At 40.7% G+C, this 17,608-nt stretch overlaps 1 protein-coding gene across 1 annotated transcript in view; it reads right to left on the minus strand.

The window, feature by feature from the left end:
* Window positions 1-6,453: 6,453 nt before the first annotated feature.
* ROR1 (receptor tyrosine kinase like orphan receptor 1) overlaps window positions 6,454-17,608 on the minus strand; it is a 96,727-nt gene continuing 85,572 nt past the window's right edge. The window contains exons 7-8 of the mRNA XM_019528454.1: window positions 15,027-15,238; window positions 6,454-8,552 (exon numbers count right to left, since the gene is read on the minus strand). Coding sequence (XP_019383999.1) covers window positions 7,128-8,552; window positions 15,027-15,238 — 1,637 coding nt within the window. The 3' untranslated portion in view covers window positions 6,454-7,127. The remainder of the gene's footprint in view (window positions 8,553-15,026; window positions 15,239-17,608) is intronic.

A 17,608-nucleotide genomic window follows, 5' to 3' on the forward strand; every position in this document is an offset into this window, starting at 1 on the left:
CCCCCCAAACCCCCCCCCCCCCCCCAAAAAAAAAAGAAAGAAAAAAAGTCCACAGGAGGATAAAAATCACTCCTGAAAGTCCATGGGCATCATAATATGGGTGTGTGGAGCTTTACAGGCCCAGAGAGGAAACAGACTTATAGACACAAGAAATTATACCCACTAGAGATCCCACCACACAACAGTCCTCTGAGAACTCATGGATGTGGTTTGTATGACTAAGGGGTTGTAGATCTAGTCCCCAGCATCATAAAACCTTGGTTTAGCAAAACTCTGAAAGCATCACATCAGAAAATCAGTTGGCTTTTTTTTTGACCCGGATAAAACCTGGTCCCTCTTTCCGAAGCAACAAGAAGGGAAGCAGGGGACAAAGATACAAAAGCCCACGCCATGCAACTGGAGGTTCTGCAACGTACTGTGATGCCCGGCAGTGCTTGCTCAACACAGAACTCAGCACATGTCAGCAATTACAACTGCTGCAACAAGGAAGTTCATTAGGAAGCTCCAACTTGGGTTCAGTACAGTACGACCCCATGGGACTGGGAGAAAATGCTTGTCAAGAAACAGTGTTGGCTACATTAGACAGCTAAGTCTAATAATGATCAAATAGATTCCTCCTGCTATAACTGATGTGTGGGAGTTGTTCTAAGGAGGTTGTATTGTATTGGGATAATTAATTAAAGCATGCCATTTTTGGTAGCAAATCAAATAAACATATATCATTTTTAGCATTCTAGAACTTAAAATGGCTTTTCCTTTCCAGACTTCCTAATAATTTCTCCTTTTCCTGGATTTTAGGCCTGTTCCATGACAAACTCAAGTGCACGTAATGGCACATTAGTCAAAGACATTAGTCCAAGATCACATGGCTGTGACTAGAAGCAATAAAGCACTGAAAAAGGACTGATCCAAAACCTAGTGAGTCAATGAAAAAGCTCTTATGGACTTCTATGGGTTTTTAGTCAAGCCATAAGAAAATGTGCCAGGCAGCTGTTCCTTCATGATTATCATGTGAATCATACTTAAAATATCTACCCTCTGACTTGATCTGCTATCACATATGTAATTAGTTATGAAAGGTATTACTTACAAACTGTTAAATGCAGCAGAAGCTCAATAGCCTATTGTGAGATATGACCAAGTAATAGGTACATCAGTATCTTAGTGTACTTAACACATTGAATAGGCCTGGCTTAATAAGGAAAATCACAAGAACTTCCACACTCAGCTAGTCAGTTGACCTAGTCCAGCTTCTGTAAAGCAGCAGAGTTGCCATTTAAGATGATCCAGCAAAGGGACCCAGGACATCTCACTTTGTACCAGGTTCCTTCAGTACCAACTAAATCCAACAGCCATTGAGGGCATTCAGCATCTTGCAGGGTTGTTGGTTGTAGCTGCGTTGGTCTAAGGACACAGGCAGACAAGAATTTTTGGGTAAATGTGATCTCTTTTATTAGACTAACTAGTTAGAAAAATTGTTCTTTGTTTGTGCCCAAAAGCTTGCAAAGTACATTTTTCCCCCGACTGCTTAGTTGGTTTAATAAAAGAGATCACATTTACCCAAAGAACCTTGTCTGCCTTCAGCATCTTGTGGCATCTGGTCCATGTGACCAATATATCGCTGTGTTTTGACAGCTTTCACACTTAACTAAAAGCATACAATCTGTTGTGCTTTTGGTTAAGTGGGCTTTTAAACATTCTTCTGGTGGCTGTAAGGTACAGAAAAACACTGAAAGAAGCAAATCAAGTAGAGAGATTCCGAATTCGTATACATCTCAGGCCTATATACAAAGCCTCTTTGGTTTATTGTCAAATATCTCAGGTTCTGCAAATCACATATACTTTCTTCTGTATTTTCAAATCTTGCAGACCAGATCACTATGCTATGCTGCTCTCTACTACATGTGTAGCTCTCAATAGGTAGAGTGCACCAACCCACTGTAACTGCCTATTTGTGGAGGACACAGGAAAGTAAATTCCGATGTCAAGACTTAAATTTTGGCTTTTAAATCTACAATTGTTTTTTCTCCATTTATATAGGAAAGATTAATTTGGGAAGAATGAGAAGCTCGGTTGAGCAAACAGTACCATATACTTTGATCTAGTAAGTTGGAAGATTTCTACTTCTGAACCTCCAGAGATTTTTACAAGAACTAAAATATTTTTTAACAGTTATGACTCTCTTATTTCTTTGAAGGAAGGTGTTGTGCTAAACTTAACATTAGAGCCAGGAAAATTTTCCCTTCCTTATTTGTGATGCAAAAACCATATCTGATTCTTTTTTTTTCCACCTGAATGGTAATTCCCTGAAATCTAGTGTTTCTTTGGCAAACTTTATTTTCACATTATCTAAAATTATGTTTAGTAGGTTTTTCTTGTTTTATTAACCATCCAGTGAATTCCTGTTTCTGTTTTAGCATTCATTGAGTAACTGATTAATGGGTTCTAAGGCTACAATTTGTGTCCCAGAATTCAAAACCTACATTTATTGAGGACAAAAAGATCTTACAACTTTTGAATTTTTCTGCTCCATACTAGTCTTACATTTTAAGTCTGGAAGGTCTCTACTGCAGATACATTGAAATAAAGGAAAAAACTAAATATAATGATGTGAGCTGTGGGTCCCAGTTATCTATACAAACCCAAAAAGTATGTGAAAGGCTTTTTTCTGACTTAACACTGAAGCTGCTCTTGAACTGTGTAAAATTAAGTAGCTAAATTCATAGATATGCACCTAAATAAATGACCTTTTGCTCATAGGTGCTAAACACCTGCAGCATTCATGCCGGAACATTTTTGTATAAGTGTGAGTCAGGTCCATTTCACAGCATTGATTGTTGTTTCAACAATTACAGGACATAACCAGTTTGTCCCAATGTGTCCTGCTGTGGTATACATCATAAGCATTAGGGGTGTGCAAAATGGGCCATATTCGATTTGGGTTTGGCCCGAATTGGGGACAGTGATTCAATTCGTTGATTTGGATCACTGTCCCTGATTCAATTCAGCCGAATCTGAACCTGAAGATTCGATGGCGATTTGCAGAATCAATGATTCGGCTGTAGACAGTTTTAAATGTTTTTTCTACGTACCTTGAGATACCAGGCATGTCTCGTGAATGCTGCAATGCTGGGACGGATGGAGCATCCCACAGGAGCATGGGGGGCCCCCCCATGTGCTCAGCAGTAAACCTGGAAGTGGACTGGAAGTACTTCCAGGCCGCTTCTGGGTCCACCAGGGAGCATGGTGGGGGCCCCCCTGAGTCCCCCTGGCTCGGGGATTGGATGCGGGGGGACCCTGGGTGACCCCCCCAGACCCAGGAGGCACCAGTCACTGAGCTGGGTCCACTACTCCCGTGCTCCTGTGGAATGCTCCATCCACCCCACCATGCAGCGTTTACAAGTAGCCTGGTACCTTGAGGTATCTAGAAAAAACATTTAAAGCTGTGTCTATGTCCAAATCATCGAATGTTTCCGAATCTCTCCAAATCAATTCGGAGGGTTCCGATTAGATTTGGAGAGATTAAAGGGTCTCCTGATTCAATCTGGATTCGGAGATTTGGCCACTGAATCAGGCCAAAACTCTCCTGAATCAAATCAGGGACCAAAGCTTCACACAGCCCTAAGACTCCAACCATTGTGACTGACGTAGGTAGGTACTTTTTCCTGTAATATTGTCATAATACTTTTTTCTCCAAACTACTCAACTAGAAATTTTGTTGTGTGATAAGAGTTATCATGATGATGCTCTTCGTTTCTTTATCACTTTGCTCAACAAGAGGATTTATGTAACAGTAGCAAATTAAAAATCTCAGCTTCACCTTCCAACAAGGTACTTTTCATGAAAAGCTGCATATCAGCTCTGGTCCAGAGCTGTTACTTGCAGTTGCACCAGCATAATCTATGGGCCACAAGCCTTGATTGTCTGCACATGTTTGGTTTTTTTTGTACTGGAACCAGATGCTCATGAAGTAACAGCCTGATTTTCAATCAGCACTGCTGATTTCTCTAACCCTTAATGAGATAGGCTAAGAAACTGCTTAATAACAAGGCTGGAGCAAATTTAAGCATGTTTCATCCTTCACATGAGTGAGAGGTTTGCAGTAATATAACTACTTTATAAAAGCAGGGTGGGAGGGAATACCGGATGGAAAGGACCGATCAGGAATGAGAATGCAATCATCTTGAGCAGGACCTCAACAGGACTGTATTGAGTATATATGAGAGCGGGCTTGTCTACAGGAGATGCTATGTAGCTAAGGTGACGTAGCATCGGCGGGCACAAATTGCTCATTGCTACTGCACGGTAGGGTTGGAAACAACCTATGCACCAGCAGGACTGCACAGTAAGTGGTTACTGTGCAGTCACTAAATGACTGCGCAATCACAACTGCGCAGTGGGGAACATGTGAGACACACCCAGTGACAAAGAGAAATTCCCTAATTTATATTTTTAGGAAAAGATGTGCCAGTTTCTCCATTAACAACATGTGATCAAAGGATATAAAACTCCACTGCCCTATATATTAACTTTTGAGCAGCCAATAGTGTGAAGCAACGATAGCTGAATATCCATGCAGAAGTTTAATATAAATTCAATTAACAACTGATGCATGAATCAAAACTAAATTTTAGCTTGTGTACCACAGATATTTTAATGAAAAATACAAGATCTAAGCTGATCTACCTGCTTCATGAGTTACTTGTGTGTGACATCGTAAAGGAACTTATTGTACAATCACTGATGGTTCTAATGCCACAACAATGTCCATAGGCCTATATCTTTGCACAAGCACATGGTGACCAGATGGAAGCTGGTCACCGTGTGCTTGTGCAAAGATTCAAAGAGATGCATATTAACTTCTGAAGAGCTGTGTGTGGCTCTGGAGCTGCAGATTGGCCACCCTGGCCAGATTTATGCCTTTAACAAGAAGTTCAAGTGCTGTGCTAGATCTTTACTGATGCGAACTTCACCTATAGAGAATAATCCAGAATGAATCCTGTACTCAAAGGAATTTTGTTATCCTTTCCGTTTTATGTGCTCTCAAAATAACTGCATAGTCAGGCATTAAATAGAATTTAAGAATTGTACATTTCCCTTAAATAATTTATTAGCAACTATTATTGGCAAACCCTAATTTGCCTCACTCAGCTGGGTTGCTATTCTAGATTTCAGCGGTCTTGTCACCTGAGTGAAGCAAGCAGGATTTAGCTCTTCATCAATAGGAGGCTCCCAAATACCTATTATATCAAGATTCAGGAATACTGATATTTTATATTAAAACAATATTTTAATAAACAGCAGCATAAAATAATCAGTGTTTAATATAAATCTCTGATGTGTGAAATACAAAAAAATGCATGTATCTTCATTATAAAATAGCCTTTGTTATTACATTTTCATGCTTGCCTAATTGAAATGCCCATACGTATAAATCAATCATCAAGTAATACAGTGATTAAATGCATGCAGTGAAAACACAAAGAATATAAGTATAAGGTAGTGGCTGAATATCACCATAATATATTTAAAAAACATCTACATCAGGTATAAAAAAACCAAAAAGAAACAGACCAAGATATAAAATGCAGAGAAGTATTTTCACTTCTGCTGTACAAAACATTAACACACTTTTGTGCAAAAAAATTTGAAAAGGCAGTCATACTATACAACATTATCAACTGAGGAAAAGATTGTTTTCATTACGTGTATGTAAAAAATACGATTTAATACAAAAAACGAGTTTCTGAGAAGCTGTAATGTACAAAGTACTTTTGTAAATCATTAAAGTGGTTTTAAAATGAATAATCTAGACTGATTATACCTGAATGACTTTTAATAATATTACAAATGTTGTAGTTCTAAAAGAGTTCACTCTAATTCACATTATTTGAACTGATAGGCAAAGTTGCCACCATGTCTTTGCTGCCCGATGGAATGTGGATTTCCCTTTCTGGGGGGCTGCTCCTGGAGTCATAGGCTAGGTACAGACATTCAAAAAGCCCAAGGTGGACTCAATCTAAGTTACACAGCTCTCTTGTGAACAGCATAGTTTAGATCAGTAGCAAAAAGAATACACATTTCCCTTTGGTGGGGGAGGGGAAAATCTTAGACTGGCTTCCACCATTTTTAAACTTGTCTACGTGTGCCTAACTTCTGTTGTTACAGGTATAAGACCAGTTTCTGATCACTTACACCTATAAAAGTCTAATGTCTACCTGGCCGCAGTCATTGAAATTATATACCTATATGACACAATAAATACTCCTGGGAAAATTGATTGTCTTCTTTAAAATTGTTGTTTGGAACTTTTTCATAAAACAGTTGCATAGCAACAAAAGGATACAAAATTTTATTTTAACTACATATATAAAAAATTATCAAATGCAAATGTCATCAGTCAATTCACATTCAGAAAGTAAATTTAACTTCCTTTAAGGCAATTTCTTGTAACTCCAACTACTTTCATCAGACATTGCCAGACTATTTTAGCAGCCTGTGAGTTGATAACTCATGCTACTGTATGTCATGACTACATTTTATGCAGTAATAGAAAAAATATTCAATTATTTTGGTTTGAATCTGAACTCAGACTCCCACCTTAATATAAAAAGCAAAATCCTACCTGAAGTAATTTATCCAGCCACGGGATCACATATTTGAAACAACATTCTTCGCTGTAAAATCTATAAGCGTTTAAACTAGATATTGGAATTGCACATCCAATAAATCTCTGAATAGTTTGCATCTCCTAAAAAAGAGACCAACAACAAAATATGTTTCCAAATAATAAAGCTGCTGTGACTTACACCATATCTCATAGTTAAAGAGATGTAATAGGTGTGTGATAACTATTTTAAAACTTATTTTTCCGTTTGGATTAAGATTTGTTTTGGTACTTAGAGGAATGATGCGCTCATCCATGACGTTCAGTGTCCACACTGCAATGGTTTTTGTCTGGTTGGTGTTTGCCTATCCTGTTAAACACAGTTAAACTTCACAGAAGATACTTGTTGCAAATGTCTGAACAACCATAAGAATCTTTAATAAAATATTTGAATATAAATCTTTACTATGTCTTTCTAGTTTGTATTGTAAATAGTTATATTTACAAAGGCCTCACTTATTTACAACTCTGCTGAAATCATAGATTCATTAGGTCCATGAATATTGGAGTCTCCTAATAAAGATGACTGCTTTGAGTCAATTTTGTATGGTTTTTGACTTTTGTTTCCAAAAACTGTTATACCAATTCCACTTGGATGGCTTGGAATTGACATATGAGATAGCAAAGGAATATTTGCTTCCTGATTGGATCCTGAAGATGGCAAGCTAGTCACATGACCAGTGCTAGTTGATCCACTTGCACTGCTTGGAGAACGACTCTTTGGAGGTGGGCAGTGCTGAATAACCCTGGGCGGACCTTGTGGTTGATAATGGGCAGCTGGAAAAGCAGCATATCCTGGAGGAATTGGGTATCCATTGATTGGAATATATCGTTGGTTTTGAGGTATGGGTGGTCCAATGAACCCAGCAATTTGGCCTTGTGGTATACCCTGTGCTGGAAACATGTAATTAGGGTATCTAGGATTACTTAGGTTACTAACTGGACTTGCACTGAGTGAAGTTGTTTGAGTGGTGGCATTTCCACCAGAGGGAGTCGTGGAACTAGTGTGACTTGAAAGACCCTCCCAAGAACGCAGCCTGGCATGGATTTCTTTAAATCTTGGTCTCCGAGATGGAAGATCATGCCAACACTCTGTCATCAGGTTATACATTCTGGGAGGACAGTCTTCAGAGCACGGTAACAGTTGCCGTTTCCTGATCATCTCTATGACTTCTTGATTACTAAACCCATAATATGGCTGAAGTCCAAAGCTGAAAATTTCCCATAAGACAACACCAAAGGACCAAATATCTGAATCAGAAGAGAATTTGCCATACATAATGGCTTCTGGCGGCATCCAACGAATTGGCAAGAGGGACTTATTTTGAACTCTGTAATAATCCGCTGAATAGATTTCTCTTGATAGTCCAAGGTCCGAAATTTTCACATGAAGTTGCTCTCCAATTAAAATGTTGCGAGCAGCAAGGTCTTTGTGGACAAAAAAATGACTTGATAAATATTCCATTCCTGCTGCAATTTGAACTGCAATATGCAGGAAATCCCCATGATCCAGACTGGATTTTACAGTTCCATCCTCATCACTGCTACATCCAACATCTGAGTGTGGTGATCTCATGATAAGAAATTCATGAAGGTCCCCCTGGTTCATGTATTCAAAAAGCATGCAGATTGGTTGTTCCTGAGTCACAACACCTAGGAGACAGACAATGTTAGGATGATGAAGTTCTGCCATCAGAGATGCCTCCTGCTGAAACTCTGCCCACTGCTGTGGATTGTTAAAGTCTTTTAGTGTCTTGATAGCAATAAGCTGAGCATGGTCCATGCCAGGAAGATAGAGATGCCCCTTGTAGATTTTGCCCAAAGCACATTCACCCAGTTCTTCCATAAATCGAACAGCAGAAAGTGGCAATTCCTTAGCTTTGCTCTGTTACGATCAACAAAAGACATATGTTAGAATAATAGGGTCAACCCCCACCCCCGGCTAAACAAACAATACCTCAGCTAGAGCCTGCTAATGAGACCCCAAATGCCTGTGCCTCACTGCAATACTAGGTACAACTTAAAAACTGTACTTCTCTTGGGTGAGAGGAGGAGACCTGAAGGGAATCTCTGTAGGCCCCTGCACTGTTAATTTGAGCTACATGCGAGCTCTGTTCCCCGGTACATGGGATGTAGGCAGTGGCAGAGATGCACTAGTATTGTACATCAGGTGGAATTTGGAAGATGCCAATACACAGTATCCATGTAGATCTTCCATGAAAGCTTCTTTATTATAGCTGTCTATGAGGTAGGAGGATCTCCCTATAATAAATGGCATAACACACTCCAGCATCCACATAAGGCTAAACAGAAGTAAACGCAATTCTTAATATAAGGCCCATTATGTCTGTACTGTAGCAAAGTCCTCCAGCAATTCTTTTTTTGGTATATTAAATTAATTTCATTTTGGCTACACCTATGTTCAGCTTAAGCATGTACTAAATTAGAGCCTATAAGTCTGATGTAAATTTATTTTTAAACCTGTTTTTGATCCAATTAAGTTTAATTCATAAGCTGGTTATTAATACTTAGTGTGCAAAAGAAATTACTTCTATTTACGTGTCAGTGAATATGCAATCCCCTAAAAAAAACACAGGACAGAATAGGTTGGAAAAACATCAGATGGCCAAAAGAGAAGGTTCCAAACTTTTCAAACCTATTGGCTAATTTGAGCAGAGTAATTCATATTTAGACTCCTAAATAAATCACCTCATTTTTCATAAGTCTTGAAGGTTTTCATCACCTTTGACTATAAAAGCCACTCATTTAGGTGCCTTAATATGGAATTAAGAATCTAACTTTGGAATCTACATTTAGGAAAACAGCATAGTCAGAAAGATTAGCATTTACATTCCTGGAATACTAATCAGCACCGTTTTGTGTGTGTAACCTGGACAAATAATTTACAATAAAAAAAAAGTCATTTCCAAGTTGCCTGCTCAGAGTTAATGCATTAATTGTACTGACCACTAACAATCTCAGATAAGTACTTCACCAGTAAAAAAAATAAAAAAATCCATTTAAACATGCAGCCAGTAGACTGTATGGTGATGGCAGGAAATTAGCTGTATTGTTGAAGAACAGATGGTTTATATTATACAAATCCTTTAGGCTAAAACTTGTTTAGGTCTGGCATATTGTAAATTATATTTTAGTAATGAAAGTGAAATGACCTTGGTCCGACCTCAGGCAGGGTTTGTCTGTTTGAACCAACATAGTGGAAAACTATGAAAGAAAATGAAGTCATAAAGTTTTGGCAGGAAGGGCTCATTTCAAGTTAAGCAGTTATAAATCTGCTTAGTTTTTGTTTGACAAGTATTTGTCATACAGTGGTGTACAAAATGTAAAGAAGTGTAAAATACATATGAGGCATCACGCCAAAGTAAACCAAGTACAAAGGGAAAAAAGAAAGAATGAAGCCCACTACTTCTATCTCTTTATCAGCTGCTTGCATTAGTTGAATGACAAGATGGGTTCAGTTTATTATATTCTCTAAGGCAGCTAGGTCCCTTAAAACTGAAACTGGCTTTTGGCTTAAATGTTAACATTTTTATTTGTAAGAGTTAACACACATCCACCTCAGTATAAGTTTTAACTCTAAGATCATTTTTATCTAAGTTGACATGAATATTGGATACAATATTTTAAAGTGGGAATCTATTTCCTGTCCTTTTAAATGCTGTTTGGAAGGTGATCAAAACAAGGGGAGATGCTTACCTAATGGGAAAACACAGAATTGGCATACATGAAATCAGAGTTTTTGAGCGTATTACTTTAAATCTAAAAAGAAAACACCGTGGTCTACTTTCTCAAACATTTCTGGACAAGCCACTGTGCTCATATGTGTGTATTGCATCAATGTGTTAATGGCCAAGGGTGAAACCCTGAGCTCATTGAATTTGGATGCTCCAAATGTCAGTCGGGCCACAATTCTTCCCAGGTATAAAATACTTCCATGCAGAGATGCATATGATGCAAACTTTGGAACCAGATGCAGTAAAAATATAGGGAGGTTAGTAGTAGGGGTTTGGTTTTTTTGAGTGTACATTTAATTTACCACATACTATACATTACAGCTATGGTGTGATTTTTGAATGGGTATTAGCATATATTCTCTACCAGATTGTCTCTTAAAATAAAAAATCAGTAGCTTTAAGGGAGGAAAAAAAAAAAAAATCACACAAGATAACCACCTGTGCCATGTATTCATTGGACTGAATGTTTTGCAAATGGCAAGCAGGTCAAGTTCTGGGTGATTTTGCATAATATGCATAGACTACCAAGAATATGTCTCTGTGATTTAAGGAATGTGTGTAGAATACTGTAGCCCCTCCGGACACTTAGGCCATGTCTCTAGCACTTCCTTACCAAGCCTGACTTCCTCTTAGGTTCTCCTGCACTGGGGCACGTACTCAGGACTCCACCAAGATGTCTATCCTGCCCATTTGCCGGTTGTGGGTGCAGACGGAGCAGGAGCAATTGGGCAGGGCTTATATCTTGACCGCAGCTATGGGTTTGACAGGGAAGCACTATGTATGCAGCTTAAGACTCCCCAAGGCTACATACAGTGAAAAAGCTCAAGGCTGAATCAATTCAATCTTCACAGGTTAGTCTACACTGCATAGATTGAACCAATTATGATCTAATTCAGGGGTGTCAAACTCATTTGGCCACGTAGGCCACATGAGTGGTGTGGGGCTGGTCTACAGGCCAGACTGGATCTACAGGTGGGCCCTGCAGTCCAGTCCTGTTCCAGTTGTTAGCACGGCCCTAGAAGTGCACACGACTGCTCAGGGGCTATGCTGCATGTGGCAGCTGCTTCACCACTCTGTGGGAATCATCCGTGGCCATCCAGCACAACCTGCATGCTGCCTGTAGGTCACTGCATGACCCACAGGCAGCACCAGGGACCCCATAATATGGCTTTGTAGGACAGATCCAAGCTGCAGGCTGTATCTTTGACACCCCAAACAAGTTCCAATGGTTAGACCAGGCTACTTTTCAGGAGGTTTAATAACCAGCTCAAACAAACAGAGAGCTTATGTGGAAATTCTCTCTCACAACTTCCAGAAATCTTATAGAGATCAAAGGGTAAGGTTTGGCTAAACATCAGAGTGCTGGAGTGCTTCACTGCACAAACATCATCCTCTTTTGTAGCTTTCTGTCCCTAGTACAAACGCAAAACAGGAGGAGACGCATGGCACTTCTGACCATGAACTGTACAATGATATAGAGGTCCTCACTGAGACAAACACATGATATCAGTAGTAAGGAGTGTTAGCTAACATTTTAAACCAAAACCCATAGCTTATATTACATGTATACCTATAACTATACAGGTTAGCCATAGTATGCATCACTTAGCATTTTTCAGATACTGCACTGAATTCTCATTACGAATGAGCTGAATGAAAAACTTGGATTCAAACAGGGCTAAAATTGGGGGAAGGTCAGATCCAGCTTAATGACTTGGGTCTCACAGGCTTTTTAACTAACCCATAACCCATCCCCATTTCTTGAATTCCTAGGCTTACTTCTTAAATGAGGTTCCACTGTCAAAGTTTCAGCGATAAGTTTTTTTGTTTAGGTTGCATTTACTTTTTTTTAGTTTATATCCTGTCCTATCCAAAAGGCTCAGCCTTTTAATTAATCAAAAAATTACTTTTGAAAGGGGATGTCTACAGTATATATATTTCTCTCCAGATGTACTTTTCCTGGGGTCTGCAGCCAAAAATCATCTTCTATAATTTTGCAAATCGGTTAAATATACCAAGGATTGATTCTGTCCAAGGTGTCTCCAAATGCTTCCAAACAAAAAGGTCCTATCTGAAAATGGTCTCTTATTATTCATGTTGTATTGTGCCTGGGCAGTCACTACTCTGTTTTCTCAAATCAGTGTGTGCTGTGGCTTTACCTTTCCTGTTAACTTAGAGCCATGTCACACGTTACACTAAAGACAAGTTAGCTGCACTTAAAACCAACCGTCCATGCATTCAAGCAGTAAAACATGTGCTCAGTGTATTTGTATTGTAGGAAAATTAAGACTTTTTGCCCAAGGAGTATTTCCAGATTGTATTAAGTACACAGGTTTACCTATTCTCAGAGTGCTCCACAGAGATCAAACAAGTAATACGTAGTCCTCCTGGCACCAGCAAGATCCAGAGGCAGGAGCGGTACCCCTCCCAGGCTCAACTCCTCATGCCTGCCTCTGCTTGCTGCCAGTGGCAGAGACATGGCTTACCCTGGCATCCCAGGTGTAAGCACTCCTGGGCTGAGCAGTGCTAGACATTTGGAGGGAGGGTGCAGGCTCTGGGCGTGGGGGTGCAAAGTAGGACAAAGAGGAAAAGGAGCCAGCGGGGATCAGCGCTGAGGCATAGGCAGCAAGCGGTGCCTTTGGCGCAGGGCTGATGCATCTCAGCAGCTAGAGTGCTCCTGCTGGCACTTGTCCTGCTGGACAACTTTGGGTTCTGTGAGGCAGGCAGGCAAGAAACAGCGTCAGATTCCCTGCAGTGCCTGTCTGGGGAAGGAGAGTGGGGGGTACAGCTGGTTCCAGCCCTATCCAGAGCAGGGCAAAACCCCAACCAAAACAAGCAACCCTTTTGATAGAGCATATGATGGTCTACAGAGAGAACATGTGCCAAGTGTTCCATGCCACAAGACCCTTAATAACGAAAGATTAACCCTGATTTAAACTTTCTGCTGTCCTTGCACGTTGCTAGGATATTTCCCTGTAAGATCCTTCAGCCTCTGCCCCAAGTTGCTTCCGCCTATAACACAGAGAAATTCTCTCTCTCTTTTAAACTTTTATTGGAACTACACAGACATATGCAATCAGACTTCCAGAATGGAACAGCATAAATCATGAAAACAGCTCTCTCTGTCCTCCCTGTGTAAGACCCTAAAGCCTGACTTGAAAAGGAGGATGACAAGGAAAAGGAATTGGTGGGGATCAGGTCATGTGGGCATACAAAAAAAAAATTCAAAATACAAAGGATTATTTAATTAAGTCACTTATGCTACAGCCAATTCTATATACCTGATACTCAAAAGCAATTAGTGGTCATGTCTCTCCTGATTGCTTTATCAGACCTAAAACAGATCACAGCTCCTGAACATCTGCACACAGGGAAAGCACAATAGAATAAAAGTATAAAATTAACTATTTCTTAGACTCAAAGATAAGCTCTACTGAAAGAATGCATTTGGCAGCAGTGTCTGTAGAAAGAAATCTCTGGTTCATGTTGCTCTTAATACTTAAATTTAATTACAAATTTGGATTCATTTTGCTATATCATTTTCTAAGAAAAAATACTTGCCAACAGGTATGTCTAGATTATTTATGAAGTTTTCTAATGAATTTTGTTTTAGACACTGATTTGCATTGTGAAATGCATCTAAGGACTTTCTATTGTTAAAGAGGATGGGCAGGGGATGAGGAATTAAGGTGATTTCTTTAAAACTACTCTCTTCTGCCTGTAGGTGGCAGAACCTCATTTGCAGCCAGAAAAGTGACTGCTATGTGTACTTTCAGCTGCTGGCCTGAGAACAAACAATAAGCTGGCTGCTAATCACTTTTGCAGGCTTTGCCTCATTTGTAAGGCTGCATGTTAACTTTAACAAGTGCGTCACTAATTTGGTGTTACATTAAGGGGCATCAGTAGCTGCCAAGTGCCATTTGTGAACAGGGTCTCTATAAATCACTGAGGCAGGCACAGTACATGTAATTAGACTTCTGAGTCTTCATTTTGATAATTTCTCTTGTAGCTAGAAAAATGTGTGAGCTTGGACACACAAGGAAGAAATCAGGCTAAAGCGATTTCAGCTGAGCAACAGGTGAAGCAAAAATACAGCTGATCTAGATAAAAAAGCCTCCTGCTACATTCAATAAAATAAAAGAATGCATCTTCATCCTTCCCCACACTCACTAACTAGAACAAGGCCTCCGAATGAAAAGCGCAATTCAAGCCCACTTATGAAATGGTTGCATACTTTGTTCAAACTAATGCCAGTTTCTTTTTAGCCAGTAATGACTGGCCATATGGAAATATACTGCAAACCATGATATGCAAGTTGCTGATGACAGTAGAAATGCTTTCAAAAACTTCATCCAAATGTGCTAACAGATGCAGTGTGTTGGAAATCAATTGGGTAATGTTTTAAATCTGGATTGATCAAACAACAATAGATAGATATTTGGCTGGGGTGTTATGACCCCAGCACTCATTCCTGCCCGGGGCGGGAGGTTGGACCTGATGATCTATTTAAGTCCCTTCCAATCCTAAGCACTATGATACTATGAACACTACTCTGGGCTTTTAGAGAGAGCAATTTATAAGGCAGAGATAAGGTGCAGAATTACCTTTGGTTTGTATGCACTTAGCATTGACATCTCTACATTTTGCCCTCTGACATGTTTGGGTTGTCTTTGGACTGGAGGAGAGGAAGACTTCTGATTGTTACGGCAGATGCAGATGAAGAAGAATAGCAGGGCTATAGCCAGGGGAATGGTAACACTTGGCACCAGTATGTATAGGATTTCCATTTTATTCTTCTCTTTCGAGTCCTTAGAATCTATTTCAGAAAAAAGAGAAAGAAGAAAGAAGGTGAAAACAGTGAAAAACAAATTACACGTGAAATATGCACTGCAAAAGAATGAACTCCTCTATGTACTGGATATGCTTCAAAAACACTAGTTTACTTTCAGAAGAATTATGAAGTTCTCTCATGTTATTAACCCAGCAAATGATACATGAAAAAGCTGCCACTAACTTTACAGCAGCAGAGTTTTGGTTTCAAAGTCTAGATGTTCTTATTAGACTCTTTGCTGGAGGAGAGGGAAAAAGAGGGAACAGGAAAAAAGTAACCTGCTCAGGATCACATAGTCACTCAATAGCAGTGCTGGGAATAGACCCCATGTCTCTTGAAGTCACAATGAAACACCCATGCTTTTAAAATGTATTGCCTCTCCTGGTTCAAACCTGGGGACCCCAAAGGCACACAGTGATCTCTAGGATAGCCTGATATTTTGCAAGAGCATTCCCAAAACAGATTAGAGTCTGATTATGTACAAATTAATACTGTCGCTGCAGGGTACAAAGCAAACTTTGAAGAACACCTTTGAACTCCCCAGCAAACAATTATCCAAACTATTAGTGTCAGATTTCCTGTATTCCCAGTAGGCTTGACACTTGCTAGAGGCCATACAGTATGTTTCTCAAGTAAGGATTTGACAGTTGTTGAGTTAAAAATGAGATGAGCTGGACCAAAAAATCCTTTCTTTTTCCCAAGTGGGATGTGGCTGCTATGCATCATTAAATGAATGCTGCTTATTTGGTGGTAAATGTAAGGTTAATCATTTTCTAATTCTGTATTTTGGCAGCCACAGAGGGGTGTAGTTTATAACTGGCTTACTAAAAAGTAACCTGTACTCCCTTTGGTGTACAGGAGACTTCTGCAAGCTAACCTCACTCCATCATGCATTAGCAAGTGCATCACAAACCGGTTTAAGGAGCTGATACTTCCCCTCTATGCGGCATTGGTGAGACCACAGTTGGAGTACTGCATCCAGTTTTGGCTGCTGCACTTCAAGAAGGGTGTGGATAACCTTGAGAAGGTTCAGAGGAGGGCTACTCATATGGTTAGGGGACTGCAGGTAAGGCCCTACAAGGAGAGACTGAGGGACCTGGATCTCTTCAGCCTCCGCAAGAGAAGGCTGAGGTGATCTTGTGGCCGTCTACAAATTCATTGTGGGGAGGGGGGGAGCAGTAAGGAATAGGAGATAATCTATTTACCAGGATGCCTGTTGCAGGGCACTAAAGTGCCGGCTCCTTTAACAGCAGAAACTGCCTAGAGAGAGGACTCTAGGAGACAGGCAGAGCCCCCACAGGTGTAGGTTGCCATGGCAGCAGACTAATGAGGGAATTAGCCTACATCTGCACCCAGAGAGCTGACCAGAAGAAGGCAGGGCCCTGGACACACAAACCCCAGGGCTGGGACTGGAAGGACACATAAACCCCAGGGTTGGGAAGGAGCTCCTGCAGTGATGAACTCCCCAGAGACACTGTGGCTGCCTGATATGCTGCTTACAGGACTAATGGGGCTCCAGGAGCTCATCAGGTTCCCCAAGCTGTGAGGCACTTAATGCTTGGGGAGAAGTTTGCCTCTTTTAAAGAGACAGAGTGCACCCTGCACCATTTATATTTCACTATAGCCCAGGGGCCCATATTTCGGTTGTTGTTTGTACTCCGGCGGACTGGGATGAGGCTATTGGGGCAGAGGAGACCTCAATGGGGCACACTACCACATAGAGTCCCAGTGTCAGAGGGTGCAGTGACAGGGCTGTGGAGGGTCCAGCACCGGGGGGGGGAGGGGGGGAGACCCCAGTGCCAGATGGCGCAGTTACAAGGGCCCAGGGCTTAGTGACGACAGGAGGGTGAGCTAGAGATGAGCTAGATGGAGGCCTCATAAAAAGGGACAATGTTTAATTACCACCTTTGAGGCATGGGTTGTGGTGAAGGGGAAGCTTAGGAACCACGCATCTAGCTCATAATGCTTGTGGTGTCTCATAAGTCACCTACTGAAAGCGGGGCCTATCAAAGGGTCCAATAACCTGCAGGGTTTAGGGGGACCACCAGGACCGTGACTGAGACGTAACTTGAGGGCAGTCTCCCTATATATAATTTTTACCAGCAGCAAGACGTGGCAGGCGAGATTAGAAGGCACCCGTAGGGCGGAGCTGTCATGGTCACGGAGCCCTAGGGACATCACGGCCATCCCCGGGGACCCCGCATCATGACAGTGCCCCTTGGGGTAACTAGAAACAATGGCCACAAACTGATAGCAGATTTAGATTGGACATCAGGGAGAACTTTTTCACGGTAAGGGTTACCAGAATCTGGAATGGGCTCCCAAGGGAGGTGGTGCTCTCCCCTACCCTGGAGG

The sequence above is a fragment of the Gavialis gangeticus genome, unplaced genomic scaffold, assembly GCF_001723915.1.
Source record: "Gavialis gangeticus isolate Ggan-Ray unplaced genomic scaffold, GavGan_comp1, whole genome shotgun sequence".
Lineage (NCBI taxonomy): Eukaryota > Metazoa > Chordata > Crocodylia > Gavialidae > Gavialis > Gavialis gangeticus.